The 19,323-nt window shown below is 43.6% G+C and overlaps 1 protein-coding gene across 16 annotated transcripts in view; it reads right to left on the bottom strand.

The window, feature by feature from the left end:
• Positions 1-19,323, bottom strand: part of LOC115087704 (cyclic AMP-dependent transcription factor ATF-7) — a 624,371-nt gene that overhangs the window by 107,447 nt on the left and 497,601 nt on the right. For 13 of the 16 annotated variants that reach the window (XR_003855588.1, XR_003855586.1, XR_003855591.1 and 10 more), the window contains 2 exons: positions 2,288-2,396; positions 1,629-1,981 (listed from right to left, as the gene is read on the bottom strand). The exons of 1 other annotated variant lie outside the window; for it this stretch is intronic. Coding sequence is in view for 1 of the 15 variants with exons in the window: in XM_029595197.1 (XP_029451057.1) it covers positions 1,764-1,981; positions 2,288-2,396 (327 nt within the window). In the remaining 14 variants the exon portion in view is untranslated. The remainder of the gene's footprint in view (positions 1-1,628; positions 1,982-2,287; positions 2,397-19,323) is intronic. 2 more of the 16 variants (XR_003855585.1, XM_029595197.1) reach the window with 1 other exon arrangement.

Here is a 19,323-nt window from a genome sequence, read left to right as displayed (position 1 = left end):
AAAAGGATCTGCCAGGATCCCCTGGTGGACTCACCAAGATTCAGGAAGCTGGGGCATGTTGAGGACTGACCAAAAGGAATATCCAGCAGTAACTGATTCAGTGTCGGCATGGTATCTTTATCATCAGCCACTATGCTTTATAGATTACTTAACTTATAGGGCAATGGTCAGATGCTGAGGGTTGTACCATCTCTGAATCAATGCACTACCAGTGTAGCAGCTGTACATACTATCCTGCACTGTCAGCATAGCACATTAGTCCCTTTGTGTTGGGTCCCGCCATCCTGCTGCCTTTTGACCTTCCTTCACTATGTCAGTGGCCACTGTAATGTTGGGTTAGGAGCTAAATGACTGTTTCCTTTGATAAACAGATGAAGTTGCTCCAGTCTCCCATCACTGGGATGTTTTCCCAGACTGCTCTGCTAGCTAAATAAGGCAGTCGCAAGCTAAGGCCACTGCAAGACACTGGTTGATCACAAATATTCTGTTGAGCATTTTAATTTTGTATTACAGAAAACTAATCATATTTGCTACACAAATCCTAAACTGAACAGCCAGTTACTGGTCTCTTCAGTTGCCAAAAGTCTTCAGAAATCAATAAAAGTCTAATGTCTGCACTCTGGGCCTGACGTAAGCAAAAGGCAGTAGAACAGAGATGAACTAGAACAAAATGCTAGCCATTTCTAAGCAACTGTCACAAGATACACTCTGCGACTTGTTCACAGTAGAGGAGGATGGGAAAATTATTTTCCTGCTGGAAGTAGCTATTTGGTCAGGGAAGTGAAGTAACTTGATAGAGTACGGATCCCTGAACATGTTTCCTCCATGTGTCTCTAGTCAGAGGCAAGTCCCTAGAATATTCCCTTAATGCAGTGAGACCCAGCACACCATACAATGCTGAAAGAATGTGAAATATCTGGAGAAGAACGGGATAGGGTATGGGTCGGGGGTGTGCGTGTAAAGGGAAGCTAGCAGCTACAGTAAAAGCAGCAATAAGACGTTAACATTTTTTTTGGTTTAAAAAAAAAAAAAAAGAAGCTTCTAAAATGTACTCCTCCATAGTATGTGTAACAGTGAATAAAAGCTTAGTATCAAAAGTTCACAATTAATGAATCTGACAGAATATTTATGTCTGGGGAACAGAGCTGGAGTGGAAATGAGTGAAGTGATGGAAAACATCGAAACCCCCCCCCCCCCTCCTTCTCAAAGCTGGAGTGATACTTTCATGGAATGCTGTCTCTGGAGAATAAAATGAGGCACAAAGTAAATGGGAAAGCAGAAGCAAAGTGACGTGCTGAAAAAAAGGCTGCCTTCATCTTCCAATACTGCCAAGAAACCTACCAAAACAAGTGGAAAGCCAAGGGGAGGCGGCAAGAGACAAGCAGCAAACAACCAGTGCTTAGTGTTAATACAAGGGATACCTGAAAAGGGCGATTTCTCAAGCTGAAGGCTTTCCTGTTTTTGTTCGCTCCAAAAATGCACAAGTTGATAAAGGTCACAAAGGATGGTTAAGCCAACCCTTTCTCAAGAAAAGCCAACAGGAGATCACAGGACAGGAATTTGAGGGCCATGATCCGTATATGAGAAGTAGGATATGTATAAAAGCTCCATAGCTGCCCTTTACTTACATTAAAAATATATATATATATATATATATTTATATATATCTGTATCCATCCCCCACTGTTCAGGGACTTAGTTGTGATCAGTCTTTCAAGCTGTGAGTTCTCACTGATTAGTCCTATGTCATGTGACTGGTGACATCATCTGCCGGCAGACTGGGACTGTGGTGACATGATGACGTGCGACTGTATGGGCAAGTTCAGTTCTGTCCTTTGGTTGGCCATCTGTGCGAGGACTGAGGTAGCCACAGCCTCAGCAGCTGAACGCACGCTGAGCCCATTGGAAGTGGCCGTGACTGAACTGTGCTGGATGACTGGTGCTGGGGATCCCGTGGGCTCAGAACTCTCCTTTGGGCTTTCTGCTTTCAAAAAAAAAAAAAAAAAGATAAAATAAATCACAAACCTCCAATTAGCAGCCCTCCCATATACAGACAACCCCTCCTTTCCTTTTCAGTTTAATTCTCTATGGTTTTATTGCATTGTATCACATTCTGACACCCTGTCACTTTCAAATAACCCAAGCATCAGAATCCTGAAGTACTGGACGCAGCTTTCCAATCGGAGTAAAAACTTTTATGCAGCATCATGTCTCCCCTCCATCTCCCAGTCTATGCATGACATCTACCTGCACCAACCCACCCTGGCACTGAAACACTAAGACTCACCCAAATAACCTTGTGTCTTCTTCTGCAGTGCAGTAACAGGGCAATCCTTGTGAGCCAGGAGCAGCTGCTTCAGCTGAGCGACCTCATTTCTCAGAAGTGTTACTTCATTCTGAAGGAGAGGCAGACACAAAAAATTTATAAAATCTTGCATAACCCTCAACCCTCTGTATGTAGAGAACTATCATATTATGGACATTATCAGTATCTATCAACCCACAGTTCAGGAATCTCACTGTGATTTTGGAGCCAATATCAACAGTATCCCTCATAGACAAGCAGATGTGCGTGCTAGAGTGGTTCCTGGATCTGCCACTCCTTAACAAAAAGATTTGTGGGGGGACTGAGAAGTGCTGAAGATTTCAGCTGGATAAGTTCCCCTGCGCAACGCTAATAAAAAGGATAACACTTTTGCTATATTGTTTGAATAGCTTTTTTTCTTTCATTCCTACAGGGCTTGCTGACCTTTTCAAAAGCTAGTTACAGATGTATTGCTAGTCTACTAAAAAGGTAATGCCCATTACCAGAGGTGATCTGGGAAACTATAGACTGGTGAGCCTAACATCAGAGCCGGCAAAATGGTAGAAACTATTCTTAAAGACAAAATTACTGGCCATATAGACAGACATGGTTTAACGGGAAAGAGTCAACATGGTTTTAGCAAAGGGAAGTCTTGACCTACAAATCTATTAGATTTTTTGAGGGTGTAAAACACATGGAAAAAGGTGAGCCAGTTGATATAGTGTATTAGGGTTTTCAGAAGGCATTTGACAAAGTCCCTAATGAGAGGACTCAGTATCCTACTGTGGATTGGTAACTGGCTCAAGGATTAAACGGTCAGTTTTCCAAATGCAGAAAAATCAATAATGGAGTGCCCCAAGGATCTGTACTGGGACCAGGGCAATTAAACATATTCACTAAATGATCTGGAAAAAGGAAAAACAAGTGAGGAGATCAAATTTGCAGATGATGAAAAATTATTACAGGTTGTTAGACAGCAGGGGGATTGTAAGGAATTGCAAAAGGACTGGGGGACTGGAATTCTAAATGGCAAAATAAATCTAATGTGGACCAGTGCAAAGTGAAGCTCATAGTGAAATGTAATCCTAAATATAAGTACACAAATGAATCAATTTAGGAAGGGTTAATAACGATGGATGAATTGAAATACTTGTATATTGTGCGTTTGTGCTATTTTATGTTTATTTGATTTTATTGTTTTAAGTTTTTGATAGTGTGTACATTGCTTTGAAAGATTTACTGTAAAACCTGGAAAGTGAGGACCTTAGACTTTTTGGACCATATTTTGAAATCCTCAGCTCAGTGTGTGGCCGTGGTCAAAAAAGCAAAGATAATGTTACAAACTATTTGGAGAGGAATGGAGAATAAAACAGAATATCACAATGCTTCTGTATCGCTCCATGGCATGACTGCAGCTTGAGTACTACATGCAGTTTTGGTTGCTTCATCTCAAGAAAAGACATGGTAGAACTAGATAAAGGACAGAGAGGCAAAAAAAACTATAAAGGGGATGGAGCGGCTTCCTAAGAAGAAAGGCCATACAGGTTAGGGCTCTCCAGTTTGGAGAAGAGACGATGGAGAGTGGATATGATTCACGTTAATGAAATCATGGTGGGATAGAACAAGTAAATAGGGGATGGCTATTTACCCTTTCAAATAATACTAAATCAAGGATACTCCACGAAACTAGCCATCAGCAGATTTAAAACAAATCACAGAAATTATTTTTTCACTTGGCGCACAATCAATTTGTGGAATCTGTTGCTAAAGAACATGGCAATACATCTAGCATAGTGGGGTTTAAAAGAAATTTAAACAAGTTTGTGGAGGAAAAGTACATACACAGTCATTAGTCGGGTAACCTTGGGAAAGTCATAGCTTATCCCTGGAGTGAGCAACAGGAAACAGACCTAACGGGTTCGTGGGACCCAAACTGGCCATTGTCTGCAACAGAATGCTGGGCTCAGTGAACCTTAGTCCTCTTAAATATATAGATATAATGATTGACAAGAATAAGAAAATAAGATGTGCCATGCTGGGTCATACTAACATGGCAACCACAATACTTTCCACTCCAGACATTTATTTATTCACATTACATGTTCAATATATCCCTGAGAGAGGTACAGCATTCATAAAGAGAATTTTAAAATAATTAAAATATTCAAGAAAAGCACATTTGCTTTCTGTACTCAGTATTTTCCGTAGATAACAGGATGAATTATCCATTACGTGTAGTGACATCATCCAGCGACACCAAACAGACTTATCTCTCCAAGCTAAAAGAGTTTTAAGCTCTACTGAACAAGCGTGGGTGTTGTCTCGTGAGCATCTTCAATTATAGAGCTAAATTAGGTAGTCATCTCTCCAGGGAGGAGGGTGGGTATTCTATGACTAATTCATCCTGCTATCTATGGAAAAAAACTGTTCAAGGTAAGCAAACTTGCTTTTTCTCTTCAATAAGCAGGCTGAATTAGCTATTACATGTGGGGAGTCCCAAACTGAGGGCTGAAGTGGAGCGATTACTTAGTAAGTAATCCAGACTTCACCATGGAGATTAATCTATGTTCTGCAATACTGCCTGTCAAGTAATTGCCCAGACAGTAGTGGGAAATGAACGTGTGCACATATGACCACATGGCAGCCTTGCATACATCTTCTGGAAAAATCTCTCTCAAATGGGCAATGGAAGAAGCCATAGCACTCACTTGATGCTTTGACTGGATTGGTGAGGTCAAGACCAGCTGCAGAGTAACGGTGCTGAATGCACGCTGTTACCCAATTGGACAAGATGCACTTGGATTGTATGAGATAATGAGCTGAGAAGCTTGGCAATCAGGTTGAGTTTGTCTCTTATTTGAATATATTAAAATTTATATTCCACATTTGTCACAGAAAGTTCAACATGGATTCCAAATAAAACATACATAAAATAATACTTACCATACATTATAAAATAGCAAAACCAATGATACTGCAACAAGGAACATTATGAACAAAATGAGTTCATGTTAGGATCCATAAATCAGAGTTTAAAAGTTCACAGCCATTCAAGCCAGGTTGTATGCCTGTTTAAACAGAAATGTTTTAAGTGCTTTTTTGAAAGTGGAGTTACATTCAGAGGTTCTAATATGATCATGGAGTGAGTTCTAAATTTCTGGTCAGAGAAGGAAGCTCTCTCTAGTTAGATCACGACGTGCTGTTTTTGATGGAAGGAATTTCTAGGAGATTCTTGTCCAAGATATGAAAATGCTTCCCTCTGTCGTGTGCATGTTGGTTGGGGGAAAAGGTAGGCACGACAATGAATTGATTGAGATGGAAGGTAGATAGAACTTTTGACAGGAACTCTGGATTAGTGTGAAGCTGCACTCTGTTGTGGAAGAACTGCATATATGGAGGATAATGCATAAGGGCGTGAAGCTCATTAACCCGCTGTGCAGATGTTACCACAACCAGGAAGACCCTTTTCCACGTTAAGTATTTTAGTGAGGCTGTTTCCAAAAGTTCGAAGGGTGGATTCATAAGATGGTGAAGAACAATGTTTAAATCCCAGGGTACCTGAAACTTGTGCACTGGAGGATTACATTTCCACATACTATTCATAAACTTGGAGATGAGGGGATGAATCGAGATCAGTTCGTTATCCACAAAGACATGTTAAGCTGCAATGCAACTGAAGTGAACTGGAAGAATTGATGATTGGGACAACTATCAACCAATATCCAACTTGTCTTTTCTATCTAAAATACTCGAAAAAGCAGTATTATCCCAACTTGTAAATCATTTGGACAACCAAGATATTCTCTTTCCAAATCAATTAAGATTTAGGAAACATTATTCAATTGAGGCATTACTCTTCTCTTTAACAGACTCTGTTATGAGGGTTTGATGCCGATGAATCCTATCTTCTCGTTCTAATCGTCTTAACAACCACCTTTGACAATGTGGACCATACCTTCTTGTGCCAGCAATTGAAAACCACTGAAACTGAAGGCAGTGTTCTCAAATGGTTCTCTTCCTTTTTATCTAATAGAACATTTCAAGTGAAATTAAGCATCAACATATCTGATACTTTCCATATCGATACAGGTGTCCCTCAAGGCTCAGCATTCTCTGCAACACTTTTCAATATTTATGTGATTCCACTGTGCAAGCTACTGGCAGATCTAGGAATTAAATTCTTCCTGTATGCTGACATACAGTTTTACATTCCTTTCTCCAAATAAGTAGAAAACACAGTATAAACAATTTGAACCTTTATGAAAGCAATACAGAAGTAACTAATGCAACTTAAGCTAACAGTAAACCCTAAAAAGACTGAAATCATCTGGTTAAGTAGAAATGTTTCAATAGCGAAACCACTGGCTCTAGACCTAGGTAACTTCAAAATTACTCCCACAAAACAAGTACGGGATTTAGGTATCCAGCTAGATGAAAACCTTACTATGGAAAAGCACATCAACAAATTCATTAATACAGGTTATGCCAAGTTGCGATTATTATATCGGTTGAAACCTCAACTTCTGAAGTCTTCAGAACTGTATTGCAAACTAATTTCTCAAACCTAGACTACTGTAACTCATTATTTCTTAGTCTTACCACATGCCTCTTAAAACCATTGCAAATGCTACAAAATGCCTCAGCAAGGCTCTTGCTAGGATCCAGGAAATTCGATCACATTACACCCTTGCTAATTTCTCTACACTGGCTGCCAGTACAATCCCGAATCTACTTTAAAGTATTAATGCTAATATTCAAAATCATTCACACTAGTAACACCAGTATGATAGTTATGATATTACAACCGTACACACCACAGAGAACACTAAAATACAAAAATAAAAGGATAACTAACTGTTCCAACAATAAAGAGCACACACCTGATGCATGTAAGAGATTGTGTGTTTTCCATAGTGGGACCAAAACTTTAGAATTCCTTACCTGAAATGCTACATATGACAGACAGATTTAAAAGTGAACTAAAGACATGGTTATTTAAAAATGCATACAACCTAATTTAAAACATCAGAATGTAGAGAACTAAAATAACAAGACAAGAGATACTAATTGATACATGATAAATTAAAGAGAGATTGTATTACATACAGAATATGTGAAATTTAATTTATTTTTGTACTTCACGTTTCATGTCCTGATCTTTAATTAACATGTATTTGATAATTCAGTTGATAGCTGATAAGGTCTGTTTATGAATACTTTCTATGTAATCCATCATTCTCTGCTGATTTATAACTATGAATGTCGTTATTGTAAACTGTTGTGATCGTTACATGAAACGACAGTATATAAAATGTCTACAGAATAAATGGGTCACAATGGAAGGGGTAGAGTCCATTCTGAGAATACCAGTTGGAGTATCTAGTCTATTTGGATGAGTAGTTCTGCCTGGTTGAGAGCTGTCTGGTGGAAAAGGAGGGCATCCTCAATGGGTGCAGGCAAGGAGAGGTTAGCCATTACTGAGCGCTTAATATCCAAATCATGAGGTTTAGATCCTGCAGATTGGGATACAGTAAGCTGAACCAAGGTGTTTTGGAGGACACAGTCATATGAAACACACATATCAGACCTGCCTGGGCCATGTAGGTGTTATGAGAATCATGTAACATGGTCTTGCTGGAGCTTCTGAACCATACTCAAGAGTAATGGAGCTGATGGAAGAGCATACATGAGAATTTTCCCCAGTCCAGGAGGAATGAGTCCTGAGCCAGCTTGAGATTGCTGGGATGGACTGAACAAAATTGGTCGAGCTTTCTATTACAAACAAATCAAATAAGGAGGCGACCCCCATAAAAGTTGAACAGTTTTTCTGCAGTGGATTGCCTGATAAACCACTCATGAGAATTAAACACTCTGCTGAGGCAGCCTGCCAATGAATTGGATATCCCTTGCAGGTACATGATCTGAAAGAATGCGTGATGGTCTATTGCCCACTGTCAAATCTCCAGGATCTCTTGACAGAGTATCCAGGAGTCTGTGCCTCCCTGTTAATTGATATAAAACATGTCTTGGTTGTTGGTTTGAATCAATATGTTCCTCCCTAGGAGTGGATGAGAAAAGAGCAGAAGTACGTTCTTGACTGCTCGCATCTGAAGGATGTTGATTTGGAGTCGACATTCTGAGAACAACCATGTGCCTTGTCTAGCAGGACTAGGTATGTGTGCCCCAACCTCTTGTAGAGGCATTTATTGATGGGGTGACTTGATGGGGAGGGAACCAAAGAGGAGCTTCATCTTGAGATGTAGTGGCGGGTCCGGTGTAGGACCTGGTTCAATAGATCCCTGGAAATGGGAGAGGTGCCATGGGACTGGAAAAGAGTGGTGGTGGTCCTGCTTCACAAGAGAGGTAGCAGAGAGAGGCAGCTGGAAATTACAGACTGGTTAGCCTCACCTCAGTGGTGGGTATATTAACAGAGACTCTGCTGAAGTAAGGAGGACTACTGGACCTGAGGCAGCATGGATTCACTAGGGAAATGTCCTGTCAGACAAATCTGATTTTTTTGATTGGGTGACTAGAGAACTGGATCGAGGAAGAGTGCTCAATGTGATCTACTTGGATTTCAGCAAAGCATTTGATACGGTCCTACATAGGAGGCTTATGAATAAAATGAGAAGCTTAGGAGTGAGCATCAAGGTGGTGGTCTGGATTACAAACTGGTTGACAGATAGGAGACAGCGTATAATAGTAAATGGAACCGATTCTGAAGAGAGATTGGTGTTAAGTGGAGTGCAACAGGGATACATGTTGGGACCTGTTCTGTTCAATATTTCTGTAACATTGCGGAAGGGATAGAAGGTAAAGTTTGTCTGTCTGCAGATGATACTAAGTTCTGAAACAGAGTGGACACACCTGAAGGAGTAGAGAGAATGAAGAGTGATTTAAGAAAGCTTGAACAGTGGTCGAAGATTTGGCAGCTGGGACTCAATGCCAAGAAGTGCAGAGTCATGTATCTGGGGTGCAGTAATCCAAAAGAACCATTATGATGGTGTGTGTGCGTGCAACAATGATGAGCATAGACCAAGAGAGGAATCATGGGGTAATAGTGTCTGGTAATCTCAAGACAGTGAAGTAATGTGGCAAGGCGATCGCTAAAGCCAGAAGAATGCTGGGCTGCATAGAGAGAGGAATAAGTACGAAAAAGGAGGTGATAATGCCCTTTTACAGGTCCTTGATGAGGCCTCACCTGAAGTACTGTGCTCCCCCCCAAAAGGTTTTCCAAGTTCCTTACAAAATTGAATCCCTCTTCCTTGCACCATTCTCACATCCTCGCTTTGACACTCTGGAGCTCTGCCTGCCTCTGGGGCCCTGGGCATGGAACAGGGAGCATTTCAGAGAATGCTACCCTGGAGGTTTTGGATTTCAGCTTTCAACCTAAGAGCCTAAATTTGGCTTACAGAACCTGCCTTCCACATTTTCTTATGTCGTTGGTGCCCACGTGTACATCGACAGCCAGCTCCTTCCCAGCACTGTCTAAAATCCTATCTAAGTGACGCATGAGGTCCGCCACCTTTGCACCAGGTAGGCATGTCACCAGACTATCCTCACGCCCAGCAGCCACCCAGGTGTCTACATTCCTAATAATCGAATCACCAACTATGATGGCCGACCTAACCCTTCCTTCCTTGGCAGTAGCCCTGGGAAACACATCCTCGGTGCAAGAGGACAAGGCACCACCCTGGAGAGCAGGTCCTTGCTACAGGATCATTTCCTGCTGCACCAGGTTGATGCTCTCCGAGCAAGAGACCTTCCTCCTCCAAGGTAGCACCAGGGCTGTCAGACTGGAGTTGGGACTTGGCTACTATGTCCCTGAAGGTCTCATCTATATACCTCTCTGTCTGCCTCAGCTCCTCCAGGTCTGCTGCTCTAGCCTCCAGAGATGGAATTCTTTCTCTGAGAATCAGGAGCTCTTTGCATCGGATGCACACGTACAATTTCTCACCAGCAGGTTAAAAAAAATCGTATATGGGAGGCCCCCTCTTCCTGCTGGACTGCTGCTGTCATCTTACATTTGTTCAGTTCCTAGTTAAGTTCTATGTTGCAATCGGTGTAGGACTGCGTACAATTAGGGTCCTTTAAATGTATTAGTGTATTCACTATATCTGGTAGTGACCTTCAAGGGAATGAGCAACTCTTGATAAGGTGTGGGGAATTTCTGAGTTTAAGTTAAAAGGCTGATTTTTTTTTTTAAACACCTGCATATATTAAAGAATAAGCTAGGGGTGGGGGGAATACAAACACTGTTTGTTGCCTGCCTTTCTACTTATTTAAAACAAAAACACACAAACTTCTGTCCGTCTCATCGTTTTGGCCAGGTGGACGGACAGTAGTATACACCTATCACTATTCTCTTCCCCAACACGCAAGGGATTTCTACTCAAAGATTCGATTGTGCATTTAGTCTCATGCAGGATCTTTATCCTGTTGGACTATGTCATCCCGGACATAAAGTGCCACTCTGCCACCAAGATGCTCCTCTCTGTCATTGCGATATAATTTATACCCCGTATAGCATTATCCCATTGGTTATCTTCTTTTCACCACGTCTCTGAGATGCCAATTAAGTCTATGTCTGGTTAGCTTCCTAATTTCTCTTAACATGTGAAATGCTAAGAGAAATTAGGGAAAGCAGAGTTGCTTACCTGTAAAAGGTGTTCTCACAGGACAGCAGGATGTTAGTCCTCACATATGGGTGACATCATCAGGATGGAGCCAATCACGGAACACTTTTGTCAAAGTTTCCAGAACTTTGACTGGCACCTACTGGGCATGCCCAGCATGGCATAACCCTGCATCCAGCAGGGGTCTCCCTTCAGTCTTATGTATAGACAAAGGAGCGTGCAAAAATAAAATAATAAATCGCAAGCGTACCCAACTCCGCGGGGTGGTGGGTGGGTTTCGTGAGAACTAACATCCTGCTGTCCTGTGAGAACACCTGTTTCAGTTAAGCAATTCTGCTTTCTCACAGGACAAGCAGGATGGTAGTCCTCACATATGGGTGAATAACAAGTTGAGGATGCCCGTGCATGTACCAAAAACACCCAAAGGCGTGCAACAGGCACAACAACAGGGGTGATTCTTTGGATAACGGGCAGCCTGAATATCCCAGCGGGTGTAGAAGGAAGTTGGAAATTACGCTGAGAACAGATTGCGTAGAACAGACTGGCAAAAGATAGAATCTTGTGTGCCAGCTTTGTCTATGCAGTAGTGGGCTGCAAAGGTATGGAGAGAGCTCCAGGTTGCAGCTTTGCAGATATCAATAAGAGGTACAGAGCGAAGGTGTGCAACCGACGTTGCCACTGTTCTAATGGAGTGCGCCTTAACGCGTCCCTGGAGCGGAAGGCCTTCTCGTTGATAGTAGAAGGAAATACAGTCCGCCAACCAGGAGGACAGGGTCTGCTTTCCGATCGGGACTCCCAGTTTAAGCTTATCAAAGGAAACAAAGAGCTGGGTGGATTTCCTATGGCCTGCGTGCATTCCAAATAAAAGGCAAACGCACATTTGCAGTCCAAGGAATGGAGAGCCCGCTCAGCAGGAAGTGAGTGGGGCTTTGGAGAGGAAGTAGGCAGCACTATGGACTGATTTAAATGAAACTCAGATACCACTTTCGGTAGAAATTTAGGATGAGTGCGAAGGACCACCCGATCATGAAGAAATTTCGTGTAAGGGGGGTGTGTGTAACCAGCACCTGTAGCTCACTGATCCTGCGAGCAGACGTCAACGCTAGAAGGAAAAGGACCTTCCAAGTGATATGCCGCAACTCACAGGAATGCAGAGGCTCATAAGGAGGTTTCATGAGCTGCGCTAAAACCACATTAAGGTCCCAAGACGGGGCCGGTGGACGGAGAGGAGGCTTTAGGTGAAGCAAACCCTTCATAAAGCGCACCAGGGGCTGTGTCAAGATAGAGACATCCCCTGTACCCCTATGGAAGGCGGCCACTGCACTGACATGCACTCTGATGGAGGAGACACTCAGACAACATATGCACTAGGATTTAAACTAATAACAGATAAACCCACACACAGAGCTGGACACTCCTTAGACCTGACATTTATTAACATCAGCTATCTTGAAAATACAAATACAAGCTATACACAAATCCCTTGGTCCTATCATTTCCTCATTCAATCGACTATTGTTCATTCAAAACTGATTGAAATACGAAAAAGGAACCCTTAGAAATTAGCTATCGTTCCCCCATTTAACACAGAAACACTAAAAAACAAAATACAAGAAGAACTCTATACATTTGATCACCCTGACTAATACCGCAACAACGGCCTGGTTAAACTTGACCAATAATTTAGTGGATAACAAACCCCCCAAAAAAACCACATGTACAAAGAAATCAAAAATCCTTGGTACAACAAACACATAAGAGAAGTCAAACAAAAGCTCAGGAGAAAAGAAAAAGAATGGAAAAACAATAAATCAACTGAACACCTGACAATACCAAAAACTTCTAGCCTATTATAAAAAAAACTATTATCGAAGCAAAAAAGACTTACTTCAGCACTAAGACAGAAAAATTCACGAATAATTCTAGAACATTGTTCAACATTGTTTATCTCTCACCAAAGATACAACTAACTCTCCTGATAATTTACCTGAGAACAGATGCAATTAAAGTGCACAGTTCTTTAGTGAGAAAATTGAGAACCTAAGAACCAAAATACCACTGACAGCCAAACAAGAGATTAAAATGTGTAAAAGAGATGCGATGCAGTGGTCCACATTTACTGAGATATCAAGCTTTGAAATAGAGAACATGTTAAATAGCTAAATCCAGCCCCACATAAAATAGATGCTCTACCCATACTAGAACTTAAAAAGTTTCCAGACATCACCGCCCCAGCGCTAACCAAAATTGTAAACTTTTCACTAGAGGAAGGATCTATGCCGGATATACTGAAAGGAGCAATATCAGAGGCCCCGGTTGCATGTGGATGAAGGTATGCAGGCCTTTGAGGAATTCCACCCAGGAGATAGATGCTGGGTCTAAATTAAGAGGCGCTGTGTCCCTGGGAGCCCCGTTTGAGGGAGGGTCCCTCTGGGAGACGCTAGGTCCGGCATACTGTTCAAGAAGCTGAAGCCCAGCACCAGCTGGGGAGAGCCATGGGCTGGATCCCCCAGGGCCTCCTCGCACTGTATACACAGGGCCATGGCCTCCTCATGCTGTGCAGCTCTAATGTGGCATGCTGGGCAAAGGCCCTGAGGCTTGAGCTTCTTTTCCGGTGGTGCCATGGCTTGTGCGCGTGAAATACAGTTATGCACTCAGGTGCGTCGAAGTTGTGCGCATAGGATTGATACGCACTCAGGGAGGTGTGTGCGCTGTTTTGCGCACAGATCGAAGTTATGCGCCCGGCACAGTAAGCGCGTGGCTATGCACGTCGCTTGTGCGCACGGTACTTGGGCGTGCGACGTTGTGCACACAAGGTATTTGTGTGCACGGCTTGCCTCTGTGCGCACGGATGTGGACAGGGCAGCGAACAGATCAAAATGGTGACAACGATGACGTGGGCAATATGGCGACCACCTTGGAGGGTCTCCACATGGGAGGACCCTCGATCTGACCGGGGTCTAGCCCTGCTAGGGCAGATCAACCCAGTTGCACTGGTCCCGGCTGGCGACCTGTGCGACTCCTCGAGCTTTGGAGACCGGAGACTTTTAAATAGATTTCTACCTTACCTTGTCTTGGCGCTTCCCAGTCTCGTTCGGGCTGTCTCCGGCTGCGGGGAGGGGGGGGGGGGGGAGGGAAAATACCTTCACCGCCGCGCTCGAAGTTGCACCCGCTGCCTCTCAGCCTCACCTGATGTCGGGGGCTAGGGCCCCGCCGAGGGTCAGCCGCCGGACCGAGGCTTACCTCCGAGGGATCGCGGAAATCACCTCAGGAATTCTCAACTGGGGGAGGGACCCAATGGGTGTCACCGCAGGAGAGTGGGGCTCGCCTGTAGAGGTAAGATTTCTTCTTGTTTTGGTTTTCTTTGCTAAATTACTCTAACGCTGTGCTAGCGTGCATCGAGTCCCGAACTGCTATGGAGACTGAAAATACTGAAGAGCTGCACTTCCTGCAGGGGTATATGTACTAGGGCTGACAGATTGAAATCTGATCCGTCACCAACTGCTATCAGGAGTACACTATAAAGCCATTGGTCCTGAGTCCATCTGCTACATGCTAAGAAATCCCTCTTTGCCATCTTCTTGCAGGGCTTGGAATCATACACTACATTTACAATGACTTTCAATTTATCATACCCATTGAGGACACCATTGAAAAAAACACTAAAATTAGCCACCATGTATACTGACATAATCAAAAAATTACTTAACCAAATGGAATTAGTAATAAACATTGAGAAAACTGAATTCCTTCACCTAGAAAGAAAGAATATAAACATAATTCAAACACCAATAATACTCAAAAGCGATCAAAAAGTCGATTTAGCCGAGAGAGTGCGCAACCTCAGAGTGATAATAGACAAGGAACTAAACCTCAAACAGCACATATCACTAAAAGTTAAAGAAGGGTATGCCAAACTAATGGTACTTAGGCAACTAAAACCAATGTTGACAATCATCAAACTTTCGCACAGTACTTCAAGCACTAATATTTGCGAGTACCGATTACTGCAACGCCCTGTTGCTAGGACTACCTTATACTTCAATAAGACCACTGCAAATATTGCAAAATTCTGCAGCTAGAGTTCTCACAGGCAAAACCAAAAGGGATCGCATTACAGATACTCTAGCAGAATTACATTGGCTACCAATAGAGCAAAGAGTTCAATTCAAAGCACTGTGCACCATACACAAACTGATCCATGACGAAAAGCAGAATGGCTGAACACAGCACTACGAGTACATGTACCACATAGAAATTTAAGATCAGCAAACAAAGCTCTAACTATTTCATCAGTAAAAACGGCAAGACTAACCCAAGTAAGGGAGCGAGCACTATCACTGACAGGTCCCATTTTATGGAACACTATGCCTTTAGAACTAAGACTACAGAGAAATTTCAAACTGTTTAAAATAAATCTGAAAACCTGGCTTTTCAAACAAGCCTTTTACAAAGAGAATGATGAAAATAAGTAAGGTACAGCCGGCAGCAAGCACCCAACACATAATCTTCAGGTGCCTACTTGGAAATTATTCTTATCTCACTGATAATCGTAAAGCAATTAAAAAGCGTACCATAAATCACGTGAGCCTCACCCATGAGATATGTATCAACAGGCAACATATATCAATAATCAATTAGTCTTTAAACAATTCTATGCTACCGGACACTACTGACACCTTTATTTTTGTAAAGTACTATGTATTATATGTGCCACTTTGTAAACTGTTATGATGGTAAATAACTTAATGATGGTATAGAAACATTTTTAAATAAAAAAATAAATAAACCCAACTCCGAGAGATGCCAGAGGCATCTCTCGGAGTTGGGTTACCTGCCCCACAAAACTGATTTGTGGGGCAGGTAAAAGGATCTAACTCCTTCGAAGTGCACCACAACAAAAATCTTTTCCATTTAGAATGATAAGATCTTCTAGTAGAAGGCTTTCATGAAGCTACTAGAACCTGGGATACAGAGTCCAACAGATTGAGCAGTTGCAAAATCAACCTTCCAACATCCAAGCTGTCAGTGATAAGACCTGAAGGTTGGGGGTGGCGCAACTGACCTTTCCTCTGAGAGATCAGGGACGGATCTGTGCCCAGAGGAATCTGCGGACGCACTGAGAGATCCTGAAGGATGGGAAACCATGCCTGTCGCAGCCAGTAGGGGCAATGATAATCATCAAACCCTTGTCTGTGTGTAGCTTCACGAGAGCCTTGCTGATGAGAGGAAGTGGTGGGTAGGCATAGAGGAGGCCCTTCCTTCCAGGATAGGGCGAATGCATCCCGAGGCAGAACTTGGAGACTGCGATGTAGGGAGCAGAAGTTGTCCACCTTGTGATTGTGAGACGACGCAAAGAGGTCGATGCTCGGATATCCCCACTTCCGAAATATGCAGTCTGCCATGCAGAGTTAAGAGATCACTCGTGGGACTGAAACTCTCGACTGAGATTGTCCGCTAGAACATTGTCCACACCTGCCAGATAGGTCGCTTTCAGAAGAGACAGAGCAAAGCCCAAATTTGTGCCACCTCTTGACAGAGAAGATAGGAACCTGGTGCCTCCCTGTATGTTGATGTACCACATCGCTACCTGGTTGTCCGTTTGGATCAGGATTGTCTTGTTGGACAAACAATCCCGAAAGGCAGAGAGAGCATATCTGATCGCTCGGAGCGCCAGAAAATTTATTTGATGTTGCGACTCCTCTGCCGACCAGATACTCTGAGTCTGCAGGTAACTGACATGTGCTCCCCAACCTAGAGTGGAAGCGTTGATCGTTAAGATTATGTGATGTTCTGGAGCTTGAAATGGTAGACCTTGGAGCAGGTGGGACTCCTGGATCCACCATGTCAGTGAGAGGCGAAGCTGCCTGGTGATGTGGTCAATGTCGGACATTGGATGATGTGCCTGTGACCACTGGGACTGTAATGTCCACTGCATTACTCGCATAGCCAGACGAGCCATTGGGGTAACATGGACCAAGGATGCCATATGTCCCAGTAAGCGAGTAGATGACGAGCTGTAGTGGTTCGGCGAGACTGTATAGCTAGCGCCAGCGACACTAGCGTGTGAGCTCGGACCTTGGGAAGAAAAGCCCTTGCTTGGATCGTGTTGAGATCCGCTCTGATAAACGAGAGGAACTGAGACGGAACCAGGTGAGATTTCTGATAATTGATTAGAAATCTCAATGATAGTAGTAGCCACACTGTGAGATGGAGGGACTGAAAAACTCCTTCCGATGACTGAGCTCTCAGTAACCAGTCATCCAGGTAAGGAGTGCCCAGTCTTCTTAAATATGTGGCTACAACAAATATCCTGTCTTTTTGGGATTAAAAGTATTGGGAGTAGAATCCGAGCCTCTTCTGGGAAAGAGGAACCGGTTCTATGGCATTCACTTGAAGAAGGAAAGTTACTTCCTTCTGCAGATGTGGTGGGTACAGCCAGGACAGCAAGATGTTAGTCCTCACAGATTGGTGACATCATCAGATGGAGCCCGTCACGGAATACTTTTGTAAAAGTTAAGTTTCTAGAAACTTTGACTGGGCACACTGGTGCTCAGCATGCCACAACCCCGTAGTCACACGGGGTTCCCCCTTCAGTCTTGTGTCAAAGCAGAAAAATACTAGCGAAAAAATAAAAAACGCAGACGAACCCAACTCCGTCGGGTGGCAGGCAGGTTCCCTGAGGACTAACATCCTGCTGTCCTGGGAGAACACTTGTTACAGGTAAGCAACTCTGCTTTCTCCCAGGACAAGCAGGATGGTAGTCCTCACAGATGGGTGAATACCAAGCTGCAGGCTGCCTCTGGAACATACTGGGCTAACAGACACCCAATAACGTGCAACAGGTACAACAACAGGGGTGCTGTTGGCAACGGGGCAGACTGAACCTCATATACTGGGCCCTAGGTAGGGAGAGTTGGGTTCTCACGCTGGGAATAGGTTGCGGAGGACAGACTGGCCAAAGACGCTGTCCTGGCAACCATCCTTGTCCAGACAGTAATGGGCTGTGAAGGTGTGGAGGGAATTCCTCGTCGCAGCCTTACAGATTTCGGCAATAGGGACTGTCCGGAAGTGTGCTACTGACACTCAGTGGCCCTTACTGAGTACGCTTTCACGTGGCCTCCGAGCGGAAGGCCCGCTTGTTCATAACAGAAAGCAATTCAGTCCGCCAACCATTTGGACAGGGTCTGCTTGCTACCGCAACTCCAAGTCTATTTTTGTCAAAGGAGACAAAGAGTTGGGTGGACTGCCTGTGGGCTGTGGTGCACTCTAAATAAAAGGCAAGAGCAAGCTTGCAGACCAAGGTGTGCAGAGTCCACTCACCTGGATGATAGTGCGGCCGGGAAAAAGGTGGGTAACACGATGGACTGATTCAGATGAAAGTAGGTCAGCACTTTAGGCAGGAGCTTAGGGTGAGTGCGCAACACCACCTTGTTGTGGAAGAACCTCGTGTAAGGAGGATAGGTCACTAGGGCCTGCAGCTCACTGACTGTGAGCAGAATTAACTGCCATTAAAAAGATGACCTTCCAGGTGAGGTGCTTCAACTTGCAGGAGCTCAAACGGAGGCCTCATGAGCCACGCCAGCACTATGTTGAGGTCCCAGGCCACAGCAGGAGGACGTAGTGGAGGCTTTAGTTGAAGTAAGTCTCTCATGAAGCGCTGGGTTGCACAGAGATTAGCACACCACTCCTCTCTTTATTTTGCTTATGTGCAAGTTCAGCATTATATCAACAAATTATGGGCTGGCAAGGAATTGCAGTACAGTACTCAATTTTTGAAACATTTTGCAAGGGTGGTTTATCCCCCAAGGGTTTCATTACTAAACTATATAAAGAACTGAACAGGACTCAAAAAGAAATTAAAACATGAACTTGAGTGGAAACGATATCTATCCAATATAACAGAGCATATCACCTGGGAGGTTATTTGATGGCAAATGGCAAAAATTTCCATATTGATGGCACTCAGATGTACCTGGATTGAGGTAGTCTGTAGCCCATACTCCGAGAGGCATCAGAGGTAGCCAAAAGTCTAGGTGTGAGGTAAGTGAAAGGGTCAATACCCTGTTCCACACACCAGGATGAAAACCTCTTCCATTTCGCTTGGTAGACTTCCGCGTGGAAGGCTTACATGAAGTTACCAGGACTTGCAAGACATTGTCCGAAAGGTCAAGAGACTGCAGCACTAGGCTTTCAACATCCAGGCTGTTAGGGCCAATGACCGGAGGTTGGGTGGCATAAACTGCCATGATCCTATGTGATGAAGTCGGGCGAGGTGCCCAGGCGGATGGACGCCTGGACAGACAGGTGGCAGAGGATTGGAAACCAGACTTATTGCGGCCAATGCAGGGCTATGAGGATCATGGAGCCTTGGACCTATTG

Source organism: Rhinatrema bivittatum, chromosome 3 (genome assembly GCF_901001135.1).
Source record: "Rhinatrema bivittatum chromosome 3, aRhiBiv1.1, whole genome shotgun sequence".
Classification (NCBI taxonomy): domain Eukaryota; kingdom Metazoa; phylum Chordata; class Amphibia; order Gymnophiona; family Rhinatrematidae; genus Rhinatrema; species Rhinatrema bivittatum.
Note: the sequence above shows the minus strand (reverse complement) of the source record. Positions and strands in the feature narration are given on the sequence as shown.